The sequence below is a fragment of the Arabidopsis lyrata genome, assembly GCF_000004255.2.
Source record: "Arabidopsis lyrata subsp. lyrata unplaced genomic scaffold ARALYscaffold_8, whole genome shotgun sequence".
NCBI lineage: Eukaryota > Viridiplantae > Streptophyta > Magnoliopsida > Brassicales > Brassicaceae > Arabidopsis > Arabidopsis lyrata.
Window position 1 is genome coordinate 2,885,353 of NW_003302548.1, and position 22,157 is coordinate 2,907,509.

General features: G+C 36.9%; 4 protein-coding genes across 4 annotated transcripts in view; 1 reads left to right on the plus strand and 3 right to left on the minus strand.

Annotated features, from left to right (window-relative positions):
* LOC9299615 (disease resistance protein LAZ5) overlaps nucleotides 1–4,048 on the minus strand; it is a 25,490-nt gene extending 21,442 nt beyond the window's left edge. Inside the window, 1 exon segment of the mRNA XM_021028866.1 lies at nucleotides 3,451–4,048. Within this exon segment, the coding sequence (XP_020884525.1) occupies nucleotides 3,451–3,941 (491 nt within the window). The 5' untranslated portion in view covers nucleotides 3,942–4,048.
* Nucleotides 1,055–2,227, minus strand: LOC9299616 (protein PHLOEM PROTEIN 2-LIKE A8). Its single transcript, XM_002865272.2, has 2 exons — nucleotides 1,590–2,227; nucleotides 1,055–1,453 (listed from the first exon to the last, which is right to left on the minus strand). The coding sequence occupies exons 1-2, from the start codon at nucleotides 2,057–2,059 to the stop codon at nucleotides 1,195–1,197; spliced, it is 729 nt and encodes a 242-aa protein (XP_002865318.1). The 5' UTR covers nucleotides 2,060–2,227; the 3' UTR covers nucleotides 1,055–1,194.
* Nucleotides 4,049–12,966: 8,918 nt separating the features above from the next.
* LOC110229216 (uncharacterized mitochondrial protein AtMg00810-like) lies at nucleotides 12,967–14,603 on the plus strand. Its single transcript, XM_021028878.1, has 2 exons — nucleotides 12,967–13,558; nucleotides 13,619–14,603. Exons 1-2 carry the CDS (start codon nucleotides 13,046–13,048, stop codon nucleotides 14,213–14,215), a joined length of 1,110 nt encoding a protein of 369 aa, XP_020884537.1. The 5' UTR covers nucleotides 12,967–13,045; the 3' UTR covers nucleotides 14,216–14,603.
* A 78-nt stretch (nucleotides 14,604–14,681) lies between these two features.
* Nucleotides 14,682–18,922, minus strand: LOC9301394 (disease resistance protein LAZ5). Its single transcript, XM_002865274.2, has 5 exons — nucleotides 18,373–18,922; nucleotides 16,962–18,279; nucleotides 16,533–16,844; nucleotides 15,527–16,426; nucleotides 14,682–15,436 (listed from the first exon to the last, which is right to left on the minus strand). Exons 1-5 carry the CDS (start codon nucleotides 18,846–18,848, stop codon nucleotides 14,972–14,974), a joined length of 3,471 nt encoding a protein of 1,156 aa, XP_002865320.1. The 5' UTR covers nucleotides 18,849–18,922; the 3' UTR covers nucleotides 14,682–14,971.
* Nucleotides 18,923–22,157: the final 3,235 nt, after the last annotated feature.

Genomic DNA, 22,157 nt, shown 5'->3' on the forward strand with positions numbered 1-22,157 from the left:
CTCTCTATTATGACAACCATGATGCAAGTAGGTTTTTTTTTTTTTTGGTTATATCCATAATACAAGAATCATCAAGAAAACTCGAGCATGGCGATCTTGTTTGCGGATAGATCGCTCAATCATCTAGGCTTTTTCCGGTTAATTTACACACGGTCGGTTGGTGGGTTTGCGTAAAACTCCTTACCAAAGATATCTACTAGTCCAAAGATTAGTCGGGCATAGATCCAAACATAATCAAGAAAACATGTATTTTGAAATATTACCCGTAATTTGACCGGGAAAATCCTATTCTTTTTGTCACAGATCTCAGGGCACACTCCCAACCCTTGACCCTCTCAGGCTCCCCTGCATGTTTTTGCTTCAGTTGCTTAAAAGGAAGGGAAAACTCTCCATCAAGACCGCCTTCTCCATCGGGATTGGCTGCTCTTTTCACATCGTCCGATCTTACGTTATAGAAGACTGGAATCACAACGAGTTTCTTTTTCTTCATCTGTTCATTCATCGTCACAAGCTCATCCAAACACCACTTTGACTCACAGTACCTCTTGGAGAAGATAGCAAGCGCGATTTTTGACTTCTTGATCCTTGTGAAGAGATATTGTAGTCTTCTCCCTTTCTGCTCTTTAGTGTCTATGAAGACGTTGATCCCTGCGTTTCTTAATTGTAGCTCTAGATGGTTGACAAAGATTTCGCGCAGCTCATCTCCGCGGTAGTTGATAAACACCTGATCAGAAAGAGGTTCTTGGACCTGCTCATCCATTGGAATGGTGTCTAGGTTCGTCTGAAAAAAATAGAGAATATAGTTGGTGAGAGACTTTGTTGTCTCACTTTGTCCTTAATAAACATTATAGAGAAACCATTCTTTAATTCTTCAGACCAATCAGTGACTCGATGCCAAGTCTGCACCTATCCTCAGTCTTTCTTTAATATTATACAACACCATCGTCTCAATGGATCCGAATACTCTAAATCCCGGGTCATGGGTCGGATCAATAATGTTTTTGAAGGAAGACTATAAAGAGAGAAGCCCTTAACATGCTCATACCAATATAAATACATGAAACTGTCTTTCTCATATAAGCTTGCGGACAAAAGCAGAGTAATACAGGTAAATAACAATTAAACAGAGACGTAATGGTGATCAACCAAACAGCGCGAAACCATTCAACCACGAAATGGTGATCAATCAAGAAGTTATCTGTTCGGATGTTTCCGTAAACAATAAAGCTGGTGCAAGACACCAACCAAAACCAGAAAACCTAGTAAACACTTAACAGCTTTGTAAACTTTCACATCAGTGCAAAGTAAACGAGCTACAAAGAGACTAAAGATAAAAACCGCAGCTGAAGCCAAAACAAACACTTGTCCTTTCATAATCTTTCTTCTTTCTAGAGAGTCTGTTAGCTCGCTCTTAACCGCCCTAACGATTGCCATGACCAGACCTAAACCTGTTCTGCAAATATGAGTGAGGAAAAAAACCATTAGATGAGCTCAAATAAGTAGTCTTCCTAAGAACAAATTATCAAGAATTGGCTTCAATGTTCTTCCACACTCCATCTACTTAAGAGAATCATCAAGAAAATAATTACCCGTGTTCTTCTGAGGTTAAGCCGGTCCTCTCTACTATTGAACTCAATGAATTCTCCCAATTCAAGATCTTGAGTGGATCATTTGCATATTTCATCTTCATTTCCTCGAAATGATTACCGAATTCACCCTCGAGGTTCTTTACATCGCTTATGCTCACATCGTAGAAGACAGGTATCACCTTGAGGTTGCTTTGTTTTACGTGCTCGTGCATCTTTTGATGCTCGTTCAAACACATCTCTGACTCTGTATACCTCTTGGAGAAGATTATGACCGCGATATTAGACTCCTCGATCTTTGTGGAAATATTTCTTATGTCTCTCCTATTTGCTTCTGCTCTGTCTATGAAAACGTTGACTCTTTCATCTCTCAATCCCCACACAAGATATCTGATGAAATTGTCGCGTAATTCATCTCCATGGAAACTGATGAATACCTGAGGAGGACGTTGGTATGGTCTTGGCTCTGCCATGGGAGGATTAAGACTTTCTTGTTTAAATTTTGCTTCCTGAATTTATGGAGAAGAACATGTTCAGAAGCTGGCATGTTTTGGAAAATTTCATTTCAAATGTCAACGCTTCGTTCTTGAATTATCATGGCATTTAATATTCAAGCAAGTTTCAAGCCATGTCTCTTCTTTAATGTAGACATATACAGTATATAAAATGACATTATGTATAACTGTTTTATGCAATATATAAAATGGCATGTTGGGTAAATCTTTCTTTAATACATGGTGACATTTTTGTTCTTTTGACCAGGCAAATGGAAACTAATGACAAAATTTTCTTGTAAAAGATGATACATAACGAATGGCAAGAACATTTACTTATCACTAGATAGAAGACTGTAAATAATCATGACTCATCAACATTTAGATAGCACATAATTCTATAATATTAAATAGAACTCCGAATGCCAAAAAGTATATGCAATTATGCATTGTGAAACCAACTCTCAACCACTTAGTGCTTGGCTCTCGTGTGTTGACACTGAGGAGACAATGTGTTTCTTTGGGTTTTGGAATTGATTCTGAGTTTTGGATAGAGAAATTCACAAGCGGAGACTTTTGGGAACATTTTGCACAAGAAAAATAAAATAAAAGAGTGGAAAGTGGTTGACACCAATTAAAAAGAAAAAAAAAAAACTTGAAAGAAACATTTAACTTTAGATTTATATTTTTCTTCAGTTTCCAGATCATAAGCAAATAAAAAATGTGGAAGTCTCATTGATCTAGTAGTTGGCCAAAAGTTTAATGTTTTATACCTCCAGTCTTAGATAGTTATTAATTTTACTAAAATTATCTAACGTGGTGCACTATCAATAATTGATGCGAGGTCAAACTAATCAAAATCAAATTATTTCATATAAAAAAATATCGAATGCAACAATGTAACCAAAATGAAACTCCCAGTCTCAGATTCTTTGCGTTTACGTATTCTCATAGAAACGCAAACGTAACCATTCACCACTCACTTTCCACAGCTCGATTGATTATCAACCGACCCACAAGAAAAGAGAAAAAAGTGAGAAGGCCTAAAACATAAGGACCAAAAACTATTGTAAACAGAAGAAACAGACTTAGGAAACGGACAACAAATCTAATCAATTCATCTGTTCTTGCCGCCAAATTCTTGCGTTTCACGTCAACGATTTGTCGTTCCATCTCGGCGATATCGTTTAAAACTTTCTTAACCTCCTCAACGATTGTGCTCACCAAATCATTTTGACGACTGTCATAACAGAGATCAAAAGATTTGTGAGTGGATAAGCTTATGTCCTGAACTAACCAAGAACAGAGTCAAGAAACAGAGCATTCCAAATTTTCAACCAAGAAGAGAAGAAAAGGGACAAAGTCTAGACCTGTATCGTGATGAAGACAAGCCAGCTTTTTCTGAAACAAAAATCAAAGCTTCCTTCCATCTCCGAAAATTTTCTGGCTCGCCGCGATGCGTTGACTTCAGGTCCCGGAAATTGTCTCCGAACTTTCCTTTTAGTTTCTTCACATCGTCTGTTTTCATCTTAAAGAAGATAGGAATCACTGTAAGACTTCCTTGGTCCACGCATTCTCTGATCTTAGCAAGCTCATCTAAGCACCATCTTGACTCGGTGAAGTTCTTGGAGAAGATTGTCAATGCGACTCTCGATTCCTCGATCCTACTGAAGAGATGATCAAGATCTCTCCCTCTAAGCTCATGATCATCTATAAAGACGTTGACATTCTCTTTTAAAAGAGCATCTACAAGAAACCCTAGGAACCCATCACGAAGTTTTTCGCCTCGGAAGTTGATGAACACTTGATACTGAGGCGGGATCGGTCCAACATCGGTAAAGAGGGAGAAGGAGGAGCCCATGGAAGGAGATGGTGTTTATTTGCAGAGGAAAAACAAGAGGATTGTTTTCTGTAAGAACGTTGGATTCAATGGTTTCAATGTATTTTACTTACACAATTATATTGATTCCATGATTGATTATTGATCTACAAAGAATATTAAATTAGTTGACTGGATTTGAGTGAGTCTTAAACTAATCCGAATAATCTTAACTACAAATTTGGGTAGTTGTTGAAACAACCAAACAAAACAAATAGACAATGACACACAGTAATATATGTCAATACAATAAAATATCATACACGATGGCAACTAAAACAAGAAAACCAAATAACCACTTAGCATTCTTGAAATATCTCATATCATATCAGTGGGTGAATCACTAAAAGAGCCATCAAAACTTGCTAATCCCTGATCATGTATTTGAAGTTCTTTCTTAATTAACCGCTTTTAACTATCTCCGCGATAACATATTAACATCAAAACCCGTTCTGCAATATGCATGAGAGAGACCAACGAAGCCGGGCCAACACAAAGTATATAGTCTTTTCTGTTATAAGCCGAGAGAATTAATTTCATGCTCTTATAGCTAATGATTAGACAAAAATGATCACATATATATTAACTATAAAAATCATGAAGAAATCAATTAATACCCACCAACCATATAAGTTCGACATTAGTTTTTTTTTTTTTTTTATTAACTAAGAGGTTCTAGGTCTAGGCCCGTACATCCCTTCAGGCCAAAGACCAGACCATTTTATATGATCTCCTCCCAAGCGTCACTCGAACCAGCGACATTACTTTTTTCCACACACAGATCACAATAACTCATTATGGCATCCAAAAGATTTAGAAAGATCATCAATAGCTGCAAAAATGCATTAGACAAGTGAAGTGAGCCACTCTTGATCTTTTTTGCCTATCCTAAAATTATTCTAGGGATCATCCATAGCGATTTAAGATTAAGATCAAACACACGAAAATAGTGTAATGTATTTTGTAGCATACCTTGATATGTTGTGTTTTTATCGGTTTTGAGTCTTTGTTTTCTTTCTTATATCATATGTTTTATCGAGTCAAAGTGTTTTTTTAGAGTCTTTTAGTCGTTTATCGAGTCTCTACAGGTTTTAGGTTGCTTCGGAGGAAAACGAGCTGTTTTGGGATATAAACACACTTTTGGAAATGCAGTTTCGTTTAGAAGTGTCAGACGTTTGGCCTCAGATGGAATACTTCCCACCGTTAGATCTTTCTGAATTTTTGATACAAGTTAGATGAAGATGTTAGATTGAGTTTACAAGTGGTTTGAAGGAAATCTACCGGTGCATTCAAGAGTTATACCCGAATTAGTGAAGACAGGTCATTCTGCCGAGCTTTTGAAGCAGTTGCGGAGTTGGAGACCAGAAGATCTAGATCGATCGATCCACTTGTGGATCGATCGATCCCATCCTCTGACGGACGAGAAGCAGTTTCCAGTGACTCGGGATCGATCGATCCACCCACCGGATCGATCGATCCCTTCCCCAGACGTATTTTTGGCCCAGATTTGACCCGAGTCACTCCAGATCCGACCCGGCTCGTCTCCTATTGTTTTAAAACCCTAAGCTCGACTTTTGAGACATTATCATGGATATTTTTCAGTTCTAAACTTAGTTCTTTGGTTTGTAAACAACTTTGGGCAAAGGAATCCATCCTCTTGACACTTGGAGAAGATTTCTAAATCCTTTCTTGTTATTTCTACAATTTTATCATGTTTTCTTCATTGATTTTTGTTATCTCTTTTTCTATGTGTGAGTAGTTATCCTATTGGGTTTTAGGGTTCTAATTAGGAGATTCAATGGATTAATGGATTGATTGTTGTTAGGAATTCTCATTCTCTAGGTTCTTTGATTCACATGTTCTTAATGCTAGAATAGGATTGATCACCCTGTTGTAGATTATAGGTTTTTCTATGCATCAAAAGTGTTCGATAGAATGCCTGAAAGAATGTGAATTGAGCAATGTATTCCTAGCCAATGAAAGTTGACGTTAGGACGCATTGTGAACTTAATGAACTTGTTTGATAATGCGAATTTGACTAGGAAATTACATGCGAAAGTTTAGTAATCGAGTAGTCAAATTTAGTGATTAATGTCTTGAAAGAGAATTAGTCTAAATGTGTTCATGTTCAAGAACGGTGCTTAATCATTGAATTCCTTGTCTCATGTTTCTATTATTCGTTGATCTCTGAAATACCCTAATGCCCAATGTCTTTAATTCATAAGTTTAATCGTTTAAATTACTTGCATTTTTATTTATAATTCTGAAAACCCAAACAAAACAACTCTTCGCTTTAGCTAAGAACGAGTCTCGGAAGTCTTTAGTGTACCATTGGTTCTTGTGGATCGACCCCGTATATACTACCTTGCGGTTAAGTGTATCGGGTAATTACTCGAGTAATCAAGTTGGCGCCGTTGCCGGGGACCAATTGCGTTACCTAAGGATTTAGGATTAGTTTTTAGTCTAGAGCATTTTTATTTATTACTAACTTTCATTTGTTTTTTTTATGCCATGGAATACAATGATTGGCCGCAAGAAGAAGATGATGAACCATATGTGGAGCCACCGTTTGATGAGAGTGTTCTTACACCGGAACAAAAAGTGAAGTTGGATGAACTTCACAACGAACATCCGACATTTGTTAGGAGTGATTTAGCGATCTTGATCCGGTGTAATCTCTTATCACACCGGGCAGCATGTGAAGGAAGAGAAGTCACATTCTATGAAGAACAAGAAGCCCGTGCGCTTGAAAAGGTAATATATTGGGTTCCACCAAGCAAATTAGAAGGTACATGCGTTTCAACCCTTGAAATTCATGATGTTGAGGATATTCAGTTGTCATGCATTGAAGATGTGACTTCTAGTTTGCATACTCCCATGATCATTGATGAATGTTACGATTTGATATGTGAGTCTCAACGACTAGATACTTTAAGAGCAGCAAAACTTGCTAGGGATTACCATGAAATATGTTTTGATATTAAATATCATTGTGCTTTGAATGTTCATGATCTCGAGTTTAAGTTTTCAATGCCTGAAATATCTAGATCTCTTCTTGATGAATCTTTCCTAGGATTTGTGCTTGATATTGATAAGATTTTGCATGAGTATGAAGATCATGAGGTTGATTATATGGATGGAGATATTGTGCTATATGAGATTAATGGCGATGAAGTTGATTATTTTGTTCAAACCTCTTGTAACCAGGAAATTGACTTTATTTTTCCTCCAAATGCATTTGATCCTCATAAGCATTCAACCATCAAGGAATATTTCAAAGTATATGCTACATTTGTAGTAATTTTTCTTGATGCGAATTTTATCTCTTTACCATGGATAATATTGTGTTACTTGGCACATCTCATTTCTTGCACTAACATGAGAAGGACAAAAGGTCCATTGGCTCAACCTTTTGATTCTTATGATTAATATTTAGTGTTGAGAGGTCAAGCTTACGACCTAAAATAAGCGCTTGGTGGGAGGCAACCCACAATGTATCCCAAGTAAGTTTTTTCTTTATCTTTTTTGCATTTTCATTTTTAAAATTTTTTTCTTTTGAGTGTGTATGGCATCATTTCTTCGAATTGTTTTCACACCGAGTCGGTGTGAAGCAAGTCGGGGGGAGGATGTCATTTGTCTACTAATCGAGTTTGCTTTGGTTGTTTCTTTTGATGTTTTCTCTTGAGTCGTCGAGTTCCTTTTATCGAGTAAAAAAAAAAAAAAAATTGTGTATTTTATTGAGTCAAAATTTGTTTGAGAACTATGATCTTTTCTTGGGGAATTGCACCGTGTTTGATTACATTGCCTTGGGACCATTTTAGCACTATTCGATAACTTGGAAGTTCAGGAAAATCCATCACTTGATCACTCTATAGTAGTCCCTATCTCTTTGAAATTCGGATGAATTGAGCTTTATCTTATATATTTGAACTTAATCTGGACTTAATTTATCTCACTTAGGGGCTTGAGAATCATGTAATGGATCATACATTCAGAGTTTTGTTTGCATCATTTTCACCACTCTTTGCTAACTCTGAATGGCTAGACTCATTTTTAGTCTAGTACCACACCTGTTTCCCCCATCCATTGTTTGAAACCTCATGCATTCTTATATAATCATCATGATATGCATCCATGTGCGAAAACTACGGAGTATACGAACCGACATAGCTTTCCTTCTGTTAGGATAGTGATTTGTAGTTTACTGGTTGTTGATATGTTATGAGATTGAGCCACTATGGTTTAGAGGTTGTATTCATGGGATATGTTGTTGTCGTTTGCGGTTTCTCTTGGTGCAAATTTTGTGAGACACCGGTTCCACTCCCCTGTTTATTAAAAAAAAAAAAAAATGAAAAGAAGAAATGGGAAAGGAGAGTGAATGGAACCGGAAATGTCGAGTTATTCTTAGTTATATTGATAAGCATCAAGGGTACTCATTGATTTGATTGGGATAGTGTGTTGGTTAGTTTGATCCGAGCTTAAGGGAAGCTATGTACCTCCTAATTGGTTTGTGTCTCACTGTGATTTCGCATAATGACATGCATCCGTTTTACCCTGTTTGAGAACCCGAAACACTTGAGTCACCAAATAATAGCCCTTTCACCTAGCCCATAACGTGTTTGATATCCCCTTAGTGAGAGTACATGCCACTGCTAATAAATGTTAAAAGGTTAAGTTATCTGATTTTGGAAGTTCTTTTAGATCTCGGGACTTAATTTTGTTGCTACGGTTATGGCAAAGTACAGTCTAGTACGGTTTGATGAATTTTGTGATAGTGGTTTGCAGGAAATTGATAAGATCATGATCCCGAAGAAAATGTGAGTTCTCGTGTTTTCAAACCTCTTCTCTTGATAAGGATTTCTGCTTTCCTTGAGGACAAGCAAAGATCTAAGTCGGGGGGAGTTGATATGTTGTGTTTTTATCGGTTTTGAGTCTTTGTTTTCTTTCTTATATCATATGTTTTATCGAGTCAAAGTGTTTTTTTAGAGTCTTTTAGTCGTTTATCGAGTCTCTACAGGTTTTAGGTTGCTTCGGAGGAAAACGAGCTGTTTTGGGATATAAACACACTTTTGGAAATGCAGTTTCGTTTAGAAGTGTCAGACGTTTGGCCTCAGATGGAATACTTCCCACCGTTAGATCTTTCTGAATTTTTGATACAAGTTAGATGAAGATGTTAGATTGAGTTTACAAGTGGTTTGAAGGAAATCTACCGGTGCATTCAAGAGTTATACCCGAATTAGTGAAGACAGGTCATTCTGCCGAGCTTTTGAAGCAGTTGCGGAGTTGGAGACCAGAAGATCTAGATCGATCGATCCACTTGTGGATCGATCGATCCCATCCTCTGACGGACGAGAAGCAGTTTCCAGTGACTCGGGATCGATCGATCCACCCACCGGATCGATCGATCCACCCACCGGACCATCTCAGACCTAGATTATGTTCTCTATATAAACGTGTGTGCCTCCTCATTGTGTTTGACACATCTTTCATCAATACATTTCTGCTTCTCTCCAATCTTAAATCATGGTTTCATCAATCTTTCCTACTTAAATATTGACATGGTATCAGAGCATCGATTCTACTCTTAAATCTTTCCTCTTTGTTCTTGATAACTTAAAAGAATCGACTTTTCTTCTCAGTTTGGATAAGAAATCTTCTGGCTTCAAAGCTTGTTAGTAGCTAATCTTGGGTGGTTCAAATAAAGATTAAAGCTTGTGTCTTTGGTCTCGAAACAGTCAAGACGGTTGTGTTCTTCAAAGCTTCGGGTGATTCTTCTTCAAAGGTTTGAACTTTATCCTCTTAGATCGATAAGTATCAGATTATCTGCAAGGTTGGATTCAAGACTTAAGCTTTAGAAGGATAGTTGCTGCGGAATAGCTTGTGGTTAGGTTTAGAAGAAAGTCGGCTCCTTTCTAGTCTATTTGCAGTGGTTGTGTTTTGTGGTTGTTGGTAATGGCTCTCACGGTTCATAAGATGAGTGACTTTTTCAAAGATCTGAAGTTCTCGGTGACTTTGAATGGCAATAACTATCTCTTGTGGAAGAGAACCACAACGAATGTATTAGGAGGAAGGAAACTCACTAAATACATAGAAACCACCTACGATGAGGCAAAGGCACTTGAAGAAAACTTGGATAAAGACACTTGGAAGCAGAGCGACTTAAACGTGCTGAGTGCTTTACATTGTTCTCTAGATGCTGCTATCTTAGAGGGGTATTCGTATTGTGAGACCTCAAAAGAGTTATGGGACACTCTCGCTAATGTCTTTGGAAATGAGAGAAACCTGACCCGAGTGTACCACATTAAGAAGGCTCTTGGTGAACTTAGCCAAGAGGAGAGTGATTTTAACACTCACTTTGGAAAGTACAGATCTCTTGTAGCTGAACTCGAGATGCTAAGGCCATTCACAACAGAAGCCAAGACGCTTAAGGAGCGTAGAGAGCAAGACTTGGTGTTTGGCTTGATGTTGACCCTTAATTCGAGCTACACGGAGGTGATTCAGCATATTCTAAGAGATGACAAGGTCCCTACTCTTGAACAAGTATGCGCAAAGATTCAGAAAGAGTATGGAACTCAAGGCCTCTTTAATAGCAAAGGGAGTCTTCCTATGGCCAACAAAGCTGGAGTGGTCAAACCGGATGACAAGAAGACTTGGTTTTGTGACCATTGCAAGAAGAAGGGTCATCTTAAAGACAAGTGCTGGATCCTACACCTTCACCTAAAGCCTGAGAAGTTCAAGAACTACAAGCCAAAGGCTAATGCGGCAAATGGTAGCGATGGTGGGTCAGAAAATGAAGAAAGGGCGATCGTTCAATATGGAGAGAAGGCGATGCAAGCTACACAAGACATGAGTTCTGCTTCCACTTCTCAAGAGACCATTGTGATGAACAAAGCCGATCTAGAGAGCCTCCTTCAATCCCTTGCCTCCAAATTATATCCCGGCGGTATCTCTCTCTTTACTTCTAATTCTAGTGATTTAAACTCATTAGTAGTGGACTCAGGAGCTTCCCATCATATGATTAGTAATCCTAAGTTGTTAGAGAATATTAAACCGGCATTAGGGAATGTTAAGGTTGCAAATGGTCATAATGTGCCAATAGAAGGTGTAGGTTGCATCAATCTGTTCAATAAGAAATCTAGTGCTTTCTATATGCCTAAGTTCACTTCAAATCTTATGTCTGTTAAGAAAACGACTAAGGACTTGAATTGTTTAGCTATTTTTAGTCCTAACGATGTGAAGTTGCAGGATATTGAGAGTGGAAAAGTGTTTGGGCAAGGAAGCACCAAGGATGACTTATATGTGTTTCAAGACACCTCTTTAAATTCTGTTTCTAAGAATAATGTTTCTTCTATCTTTGCAAATTCTATTAAGACTTCAGTTGTATTGTGGCACGAGAGACTTGGCCATCCTCATTCTCGAGCTTTAAGTTTGTTAATGCCTGGTTTTTCTTATGATTGTTCAAATTGTGAAGCATGCATTTTGGGTAAACATTGCAAAGTAGTTTTTCCCAAATCCAATACGATTTATGAGAAGTGCTTTGACCTAGTGCATTACGATGTTTGGACTTCACCTTGTGCATCTAGAGATAATCATAAGTATTTTGTCACATTCATAGATGAGAAATCTAAGTATACTTGGGTAACTTTGCTTCCATCTAAGGATAGGGTGTATGATGCATTCTTAAACTTTCAAAACTATGTGACTAATCACTTTGATGCCAAGATTAAAATCCTAAGAACAGATAATGGAGGTGAATATACAAGCACCAAGCTCAAAGAACACTTGGAGAAATGTGGAATCCTACATCAAACGAGCTGCCCATACAATCCTCAGCAAAATGGAGTTGCAGAGAGAAAGAATAGGCATCTAATGGAGGTGTCAAGAGCTATGCTGTTTCAAAAGCATATGCCAAAACGGTTTTGGGGAGATGCGGTTATGACGGCATGTTATCTCATCAACCGAACACCAACCCGTATCCTTAATGATCAATCTCCTTTTCAAGTCTTAAATAATCAGAATCCTAACATTGATCATATAAGAGTATTTGGGAGTCTTTGTTTTGTGTTTGTCCCAGGTGACTTAAGAAACAAGCTGGAACCCAAGAGTACTAAGTGCGTATTCATTGGATACTCAACGACTCAGAGGGGTTACAAGTGCTTTGATCCCGTCAACAATAGATATCATGTATCTAGGGACGTCAAGTTCATGGAAGACAAGGGTTATTTTGGAGAAAAGAGTTGGGAAAGTGTGAAAGATTTGCCTAATTCGACTTCAGATAGAGCTAAAAGTCTCCGACATATTCTAGAGCATTTGGGTAATGTTAGTTCTTCACAAGAAGATGTGGAAGTTACACCAAATGTTGATACCAATGAAGCTCAAGAAAGTGGTGACAATGCAACACAAGAGCCTCAGGATATCCAACAAGAGAGTGGTAGAGAAGAAGGGGTAAGTGAAGAAGTGGAAGAGAAAGATCCATCTAGTGAAGGTGAAATTATTGAATCATCAAGCGGAGATGAGACTTATCAAGCCCCACCAGTAACACGAGATCCTATCTATACTCGGGAGAATCCAAGAAGGAGTACAAGAGAGAGAAAATTGAAGAAGTGCCTCTATAATTGCCAAGCCATGGGTCATCCAATCCAAGCAACATATTCGATTGACCTTCTTCCCGAGGAACATAAAGCTTTCATTAGTAAGCTAGATGTGGAATTTATCCCACAAAGCTATGAAGAAGCTAAGGAAAGAAAGGAATGGACTAATGCTGTGGATGATGAAGTACAAGCTATGATTCGGAATCATACATGGGATGAAGAAGAACTTCCACAAGGGAAGAGATGTGTTAGCTCAAAGTGGGTATTCACCATAAAGTATAAGAGTAATGGTGAAATTGAAAGACACAAGGCTAGATTGGTTGCAAGAGGATTCACTCAAACATATGGAGATGATTATAGGGAACTTTTGCTCCGGTAGCTAAGCAACACACCGTAAAAGTTGTTCTCTCTTTGGCTGTGAACTTGGATTGGGAATTGTGGCAAATGGATGTCAAGAATGCTTTCTTTTAGGGGGAGTTGAAAGAAGAAGTTTATATGACACCTCCTCCGGGTTTAGAAGACATAGTGGCTCCGGGAAAGGTCTTAAGGCTTCGGAAAGCTATCTATGGACTAAAACAGTCTCCAAGAGCCTGGTATCATAAGTTAAGCTCTACCTTATTGGCTAATGGCTTCAAGAGATCACATTCTGACCATACTTTGTTTACTAAACAAGATAATCAAGGTATCGTAGTAGTTCTAATCTATGTTGATGACTTGATTATCTCGGGAAGTAACAAAGAAGGTATCCAAGCTATTAAGTCTGCTTTACATTCTTCTTTTGATATTAAAGATTTGGGTGTTTTGAAGTACTTTCTAGGGATTGAGGTGTGTAGATCAAAGGAGGGACTGTTTCTCTCACAAAGGAAATATGCCCTCGATCTCCTAAAGATTACAGGAAAACTTGGAGCTAAACCGGTTGAAACACCATTGGAGCAAGGCTATACGGTCAATCGAAAGGGGGAGAAAGATGATACTCCATATCATTGCCCAGAACAATATAGAAGACTTGTAGGTAAGCTTATATACTTGACATATACGCGACCTAACTTGTCTTTTGCCGTGAATCAGGTGGCTCAACACATGCAAGCCCCTACAGTTTACCATTGGAGCTTGGTGGAGAGGATTCTGAGATATATCAAAGGGAGTCCCGGTAAAGGCATTTGGATGGGAAGAAACTCAAGCACGGAGATTGTTGGATATTGTGATGCAGATTATAATGGAGATCGCAATATAAGACAATCAACAACCGGCTTTTGCACATTCATTGGTGGGAACCTCGTAACTTGGAAAACCAAGAAACAGAAAGTGGTGTCATGTTCAAGTGCAGAAGCAGAATATAGGGCCATGAAGAAGCTTACAAATGAGTTAACATGGTTAAAAGCTCTACTTAAAGACTTCGGGATCGAGCAGAAGACTCCAATTACCTTTCATTGTGATAATCAAGCAGCCATCCACATTGCTACCAATCCCGTGTTCCACGAGAGGACCAAGCACATAGAGACGGATTGCCACAAGACAAGAGATAAGATAGAAGATGGTACGATTCTCCCTTGTTACACTAAGAGTTCGGACCAATTGGCCGATATCTTTACCAAGGCAGCAAGTAACCAAGTTTGCCAATTTATTCATGGTAAACTTGGTCTTGTAGACTTGACACATCCTTGAAAAATATTCTCCAACTTGTAGGGATAATACTCTTTTTCCCTAAGCTTGGTTTTGTCCCACGTGGTTTTCCAAGCTTAGGTTTTTAATGAGGTTATTCATACAAGTGCCAAGTTTATACACAATTGGGCATTGTGGTATAAACTTGAGGGGGAGTGTTAATCAAGAAGACATTTAACACTAACTAAGTCATAGTTAAGGGTTAAATGTAGGTTACTTGGGTTACTCGGGTTACAGGTTACTTGGGTTACTCGGGTTACAAGGCTGAATGAGGGTGTTGTTGGTCTTTGTGCACAACCCATCTCACACCTAGATTATGTTCTCTATATAAACGTGTGTGCCTCCTCATTGTGTTTGACACATCTTTCATCAATACATTTCTGCTTCTCTCTAATCTTAAATCATGGTTTCATCAATCTTTCCTACTTAAATATTGACATAAGGGACAATAGCCAATCCATTGCCGGTGGCTACAGATATTCTGCAGCTCGATCGTGTTGTACCAATGTCCAATTCGTATGAAGATCCCAATGTAGAAGAAAATAAAATGAATCAAAGAGGATCTTCTTAGTGACTGTTTTTATCACTTATAAAAGACAAACCAGTTTGAAATCCTTATCTTTTTCGTTTAAAAGCAAAACAAATGGTTACAGTGCAAACTGACAAAATTATGATAGAACTATAATCTATATTATATTAAAGCAGGACCTTTTGCGGAAAGATTTCATGGCCATTCCCTTCAACAGAGACGTTATCTACTTAATACTTACCTGGTTTGGCGTACATCAAACGGAACCCACAATCCACCACTTCACTTTTACAGCCATCAGGCAAGTAGAACTCCACTTTTACATATGTAGGGTGATAAATAGGTATAGAGTAGTAATCTTTCAAACGTGAGCAAGGGACATAGCCGATAAAAACATGGTCTGCCCCAATTCTTCCTGGTTTTGTCAAACTTCCGATATCACAATCAAATCGGATACGAGACCCGTCTTCGTTTTCAAACTGCAGTGTGCATTTTACTGAGAAACTGTCGATGATCGGATCTTGGTTCTCATGGAATGAGACAACTGCACATAGAGCTATCCCGTAAAGCATATTGTTACACCAATGTGATTTCAGCCTTGGCTCAAAGACTGATCCAACTGCTTGGTAGTGGAACCACGAAGGGACTATAAATCCAGGATAGCAAGTGTTGAAAAAAGCTCCTGAAACTATGCCCTACAAAAGCAAATGCAAAACAACAAGAGCAATGAATGGAAATAACTAGAGAGAGGGAGAGAGGAGAGAGGAGAGAGAGAGAAGAGAGACCAATTGGTAGCAGTCAAGTGCAAGTCTGTGGCATTTCCATTTTGCGTAGGATGAGATTGACTCCTTTGCATCTTGAAACAGATTGTTGCAATTAGTGAACAAGAAAGTGGAACGGATCTTCTCAAGCTGAATTACATTAAAGAACCCACGAAAGACCAGTGGATTCTCAACTGTTTCTAGTCTTTCACAACCATATACGTTTAGATACTCAAGAGATCGTGGAAGCGATGGAAGATATCTGAGATTCTCGCAGTTCTTCATGACAACACATTTCAGGTTAGAGAACCCACTGAGACTATCTTGCAGATGGATCATTGCAATATTTCTACTTAAGGACAAACGCTCTAGCGAGTTTATCTTCGGGATATCTTTGATTCTTGTGCCATCAAGCAATAAGATCCGTAATTTTTTCATGTTTTTTACAGCCTTTGGAACACTCTCAAGCTTTGAACAATTAGAGAGTATGAGTTCTTCAAGAGCTTTTTGTTTTCCAAGACATTCAGGAAGACTCTCCAGTTCTGTACAACCTTTCATATTCAATATGGCAAGTCTCTTCAGATCCCGGACGGTTGGAGGAAGTCCCTTTATTGCAGTTCCATCTAAATATAACGCTTCCAGATTTTCCGAAATCACCTCAAATTCCTCAAGTTTTGAGCAGTCACTGAGTATGAGGATTGTTAGAGAGCTCAAATTCATCCTATGAAGAAATGTGAGACTCTTGCAACCTCTCATGTTGAGAAACACAAGACTTTCCATGTTCTCCATCTCTTTGGGCAGTTTAAGCAAACTTGTGCAACCTTCAAGATTCAATCTTTCAAGATTTTTAGCATTTGACAACCCTAAAAGGTTAGTCAACTTACTTGAATAGCTGAGATTGGCCCACTTTAGTTTTGGGGTTTCCTGTAAAGAAGAAGAAGAAGAAGAAGAAGAAGAAGAAGAATTTAACCCAAATTTGAATGTTTGCTTCATATAAAACATAAGAATTGTGGAGTACAATGAGACACACCTTAACACCCTCCCAAACTTGCTTAATGGAGCTATAAGGCAGTTCAAGATTAACAAGATTCTCCGGGTTGAAGTCTGATGGAAGTTTATCCAATGGATATTTTATCCAGTGGAGATAGCTTACCTTATTTAATGGTAACTGGAACTCCCTAAATCTGTCAAATTTGAAGATACCTTCGCCTTCCTTAGGGTAGACAGAATTGTATATTTTGAGATATCGAATATTGCACATACGAAAGATTTTAGCATCAAATATCATTTCCTCCGGAACTTCAGACATGTCTAAGAAAATACCTCTCACATTTTCCATTTCCTACAACCAATTAATGACAAACTGTTAGCAAACCGCAGAAAACAAAAATGGTTAGCAATTGAAAATATAGTACAACTAACACACGTTAGAGGTTCCAATATGTTCAAATAATCTCACCAATTTATTGTTGAGCAACCAAATGATATCTTGATATTTCCACAGCCTGAGATGAACCCTTGTGACTTCAGTCAATGCTTGTGAAGCAAGTTCCTTGGCGAATGTGCATAATATATCATGCATCTCAAATCGACCACAAGAAATATTGACGAGAAACTTGTCTTGGAGATCTCTTATTTCATCCGGAATACTTGAATTTACCAGGCACCTTACATAACTTGCATTCTCTGATTCGAAGAAACATGCAATGTCAAGAAAAATATCTTTCTGCCTCTCTGTGAGTTCATCATACCTTCTTCTCAAGACATCTTGGATCATCTTATTGGAAATTAGTTTCAATGTTTTAATTCTCTGTTCCCAATAAGCCTTGTCTTTCCCACGAAGTTCTACACCAAAAGCTCTGAGGACTAGTGGGTTTCCTTTGGCATAATTCAGAAAGTGTCTGGACAGCTTTACGAAATTTCCTTCGGCATGATCCAAACCAAAGGCGTGATTGGTAAACCACAGTAAACTTCCTGTGCTGTTCAACCTCGGGACTACATAAGTATCGTCAACCAGTTCCTTGAGCAGTGACTCATCACTTGATGTAATAACAATCTTGCTACCTTTTTTGATCCAATCCCATTGACCAAAAAGAGTTTTGATCTGTTCCTTGCTACTAACATCATCTATAACAACAAAAACTTTCTTTTGGAGAAGAGCATCCTTACAAAACTCATGTTCATTCTCTGAATATCCTGTCTTGTAATGAATATCCATCAACAGCTCTACCAACAATCTCTTTTGCAATCCTCGTTGACTCTCCTTACTGACATTTGGGATAAACTTGCTCCTCTTAAACCTGTGTTTCCACTTTCTATACAATGTTTCCGCAAGAGTGGTTTTACCAATTCCAGGCATCCCAACAATTCCAACAATTTTAGTTTCGATGCAATCAAATTGTATCTTTTCTTCCAGTTCCTTAAGGCGTGGTTCTATTCCGTAGTGGGGTGGCGGCTGTTCGATGTTTCTAGATGAACTATTACCAGTTGAACTTACAGTAGAGATCTCATTGAGATGTTCTACTCCTACCTTGCATAACTCGTCAATCGTGGCTGGGCACTGAAACGGAGTGATTCCATTGTCATCGTTGGTGACTGATATATCAAGGGAGGAACATTGAAACTCATAGGAGCTTAGCGAAAATCTGTCTACATTCTTTGCCCCTGAGGCTTTTGAGATCCCGTTCAGATACTCTGTTACTCTGCTTCCCAGTGGAATTAGGGCAAGCACTCTTTTGATCGAGTCAACTATCTTTTCAACGAGCTCCCTCTCGTTCCTACAATACAAATGAGGAAAAAATTAATCTATCAAACACTAAGATATATAAGAAAAATTCAATCACAATGAGATAGTCAAACAATTTATCTACCTATAATTCGACAAATTCAAGCCTATCTTGCTTGGAACAGACTGCAGAGCGTTTTCCCAATTAGGTATATTGGGTCGTTTCCTTTTACCTTCTCCGTATAGCTTAAGTCCGAACTCTCCTTTCTGCTCTCTAACCTCCTCAGGCTTCACGTTAAAGAAGACTGGGATGATTCGGAGTTTTTCTTTCTTGACTTGTTCCATGATTTTCACCAGCTCGTCCAAACACCAGTTTGATTCAGCGTACTTGCTCGAGAAGATGGACAGTGCAATTTCAGATTGCTCGATCCTCTCGAAAAGGACACTAAGATCTTCGCTCGGGACCTCTTTCGTGTCGATATAGTATTTGATCCCGGCTAGCGCTAAGGCTCCCTCCAGATGGCTAATGAAACTATTGCGCAATTCTGCTCCCCTGAAATTGATGAACACTTGCCACGACTTGGGAAGTATTTCGGAAGAGGAGGAGGAAGAAGCCGCCATTGGAAAGTTTTGGTTGAGATCGTTTGCAGACGTTCGAATAATAAAGTCAACTTCGATAAATTTTTACTACTGTTATACAAAATGATTTACGGCTTAGTAATGCTTAGCCACCACCAATAAATATTTATTATTCAATAATATAAAAATATCAAGTGCTAATTGTTGAACTGGTAAAGTATTTCATGAAAAGCTTAGAAATCGTTGGTTCGATTGGTATTTGGAGAAAACCATATCAAATATTTTGGTCTTTGATCTGAAAGGATATACGATCTCAGCCACAGATTCTCATTTTTTACTCAAATAAAAAACAAATAGATACACATTGACCGCTATGTTAAGATCAAGAAAAATGTAAACAAAAGCTTAGTTATGTGTTTTCGATGAAAAAATGCTTCATTATTGCATCTGGTGAAATAAAAGTTAGTTATTTATTTCACCAGATACAAAGTTGATGCTTTTTTCAACGAAAACGCACATTTGAGACTTTTTTCAACGAAAACGCACAATTGAGACTTTTACGATATTTTTTCTCTGGTAAAATCCTCAAACTATAGTAAGATCTAACCTTTTTTGTTAAAGATGGTAAGAACTAACTAATTATTATTCAATTGTTCAGATAACTATATGGGCTAGCTATAAGTTATATAGATTGATAGTCCGTAATAAACTGTCTCTCAGATTCTGAAAAAAATCTTATCAAATCTTTAGTTACCATTCACCATTCAGGTCCATTGGTCGATTGATTCTTAAACGGCCAAGAAGAAAAGAAAAATGCAGATAAGTCCCAACAAGTAAAGACCATGAACAAATGTTAGAAGAAGAATTAAACCTTACTGATTATTAAAAAAAAAAAAAAAAAAAAAAAAAACCTTAGTGATTTAAAAACACATTTTAATCAATTCAGAGTTTCAGACTATTGTCTTTTGCTTCCTCAAGTGTTATATTCTCTCTTTGATATATTTGTTTACTTTCTTTACTTCTTCGACGATTGACTTCACAAAATCTCTCTCGTACCTGAAATGACAACAGAGATATATCACAAATTACAACAACAAAAAAACGATATATCACAAACTTTCTACAAGCTTGTCTACTTTTAATAGCTTTCGTGTTAAGCAAGAAAAATGTCTTTCTCCTGACTTCATACAATGAACAGAGGAAAGGGACAAGACCAAGAAAAAAAAACTTTTATTCTGAATAAGACAAAGAAACTATATAAAGTGAAATAATAGTGTAGTGTGTGTGTGTGTGCGCGCTTTGTCTAATCCTAAGACTGATCAATGATATGTCCATTCAATCATTTTTACAGTAATGAAGTGTATACAAGACTCAAGATACATTGAAGATGGAGAAGACTCAAGATACATTGAAGGTGGAGAAGTAGCAGCACACACCAAGAATCATTTGACATGGCAACATGACCCTATGACCAAGATCATTCTCATCCTTTACCATGTCTTGTCATCTTAGCTTGTGTTTTTGCTGTGTATTGATTTGTGACCACGCTGTGTATAGTTTGTATACGATACAATCATACAAATATATACATACAAATATACAATCATTTAATTTAGATGATCAAGTTTATTCTGATTGATATGGTCTTAATAGAACTTAGTGATTTACATGGCTTTGAAAGAATTTCGTAATGCTCACTTTATATAAAGTGCCAAATATGATACCAAATATTTGTGCCTCGTCAAAGTTAATTAATTTAATAATCGAATTTGGTATAAGAGGGATTAAACTATAAGAGTATCTAATTTTTTAGATTTTTATATCAATTATTTTAATTTAGTACAAATTGTATTGAAAATGATTTCAGTGCTTTTTATTTAATAAGAAAATAATTAAAAATATTTAACTATTTCATGAAATTTAAATTTATAGATGTAAAAAAAATTATTTAGTTGTAAATGTAATTTAAATCATTAAAGTATGATTAAGATGAAAGAAATGTCCTTTTTAGTCATTTTAATACAATATGCATCCAGATGTAAATGCAAACTGTTAAAAACCAATCAAACGAACAAAACTTCATTCAGATGCTCCATCTGGATGCAATACAAATTTAGAAACGAACACCATTCAGATGCATCATCTTAATGGATCATCTGAATGGATCATCTGGATGCATTATCCAGATGTACAAACGAACATGGCCAAAGCAACTTTTTTGGAGTAGACTTTTTTTGTAGTTTTGTTGGGGATTTGTGTTTGTTGGAGTGTTTCCATTCTGTGTCATTTCAGGAGAATCGTATTAGTTATACTTTAGATCTTTGAATATTATCGCCGAATTTTCCTCTCAATTTCCTCGCATCCTCTATTTGCAGCTTGAAGATAGGGATCACTTGAAGATTTCGAATCAAATAGAAGAAATTTCAGAAAAAAAACAATGGGAGTGTACTCCATGCGAATCTGAAGCGCGTGAGGTGGTATACTTGTGATATTTTGGCTTGATACCTACTACTTGTGTGGAGATCATAATCTTTCAGGATTGTCAGATTCTTTAGTTTTCCACGGGAAAAAGGCTCCTGGTTAGTTAGACATGCCATCGGATAAATGAATTAGTTAGGAAAAAATAGCGGCTCCGACTGGTAACCATTAAAAGAACAAAAAGAAAAGGAATAAAAAGAACAATGCGGAATGGAATAAACAATTTTTGAGGAACGAAAAGGAAAAGATGCAGATAATGAATAAAATGTACTATTACGATGAATGGTAACCAAACATTAAAAATATCTTTAAAGATATATTAAATAGTAAATAAATCAAATTTCAATGAAAAATACTAAATATTTTTTATATTTCTTTAATTTGAAAATTTGTATTTGAACCTAAAATTTGTGAACTAAATTTATATATATCATTTTAAATAATAATATTTAATATTAACATAAAATAAAATTGAAAGAGTAATTTAAAATATATTATTCTTTTACAATATAAACATTTTTAAATTTATTTTACTATTTATATATTTTTCAAGTGAAGTCTTAAGAGTAATTCAACATGAAATTCTTATCAAAAATATTTTTTCTGTTTATATATTGTGAAGATATGAAAATTATTATATAATAAAATACAAATATTATTGATAAACTTTATTTTTTATTTATTTTAAAATAAAAGCGAATTTTAATATTTGTTCCTTTTTTGTTCCATTTGTTCCTCATCAATTTTGGAGAGGAACATTTTTGTTCTAGTGTTCCTCTTTTGGTGAGGTATGTAGAAGAATGGTGAGGAAAAAATATTCCATGTAAATGGTAAAAATATTGAGGAACAAAAAGGAATATGACATTCCTTAAC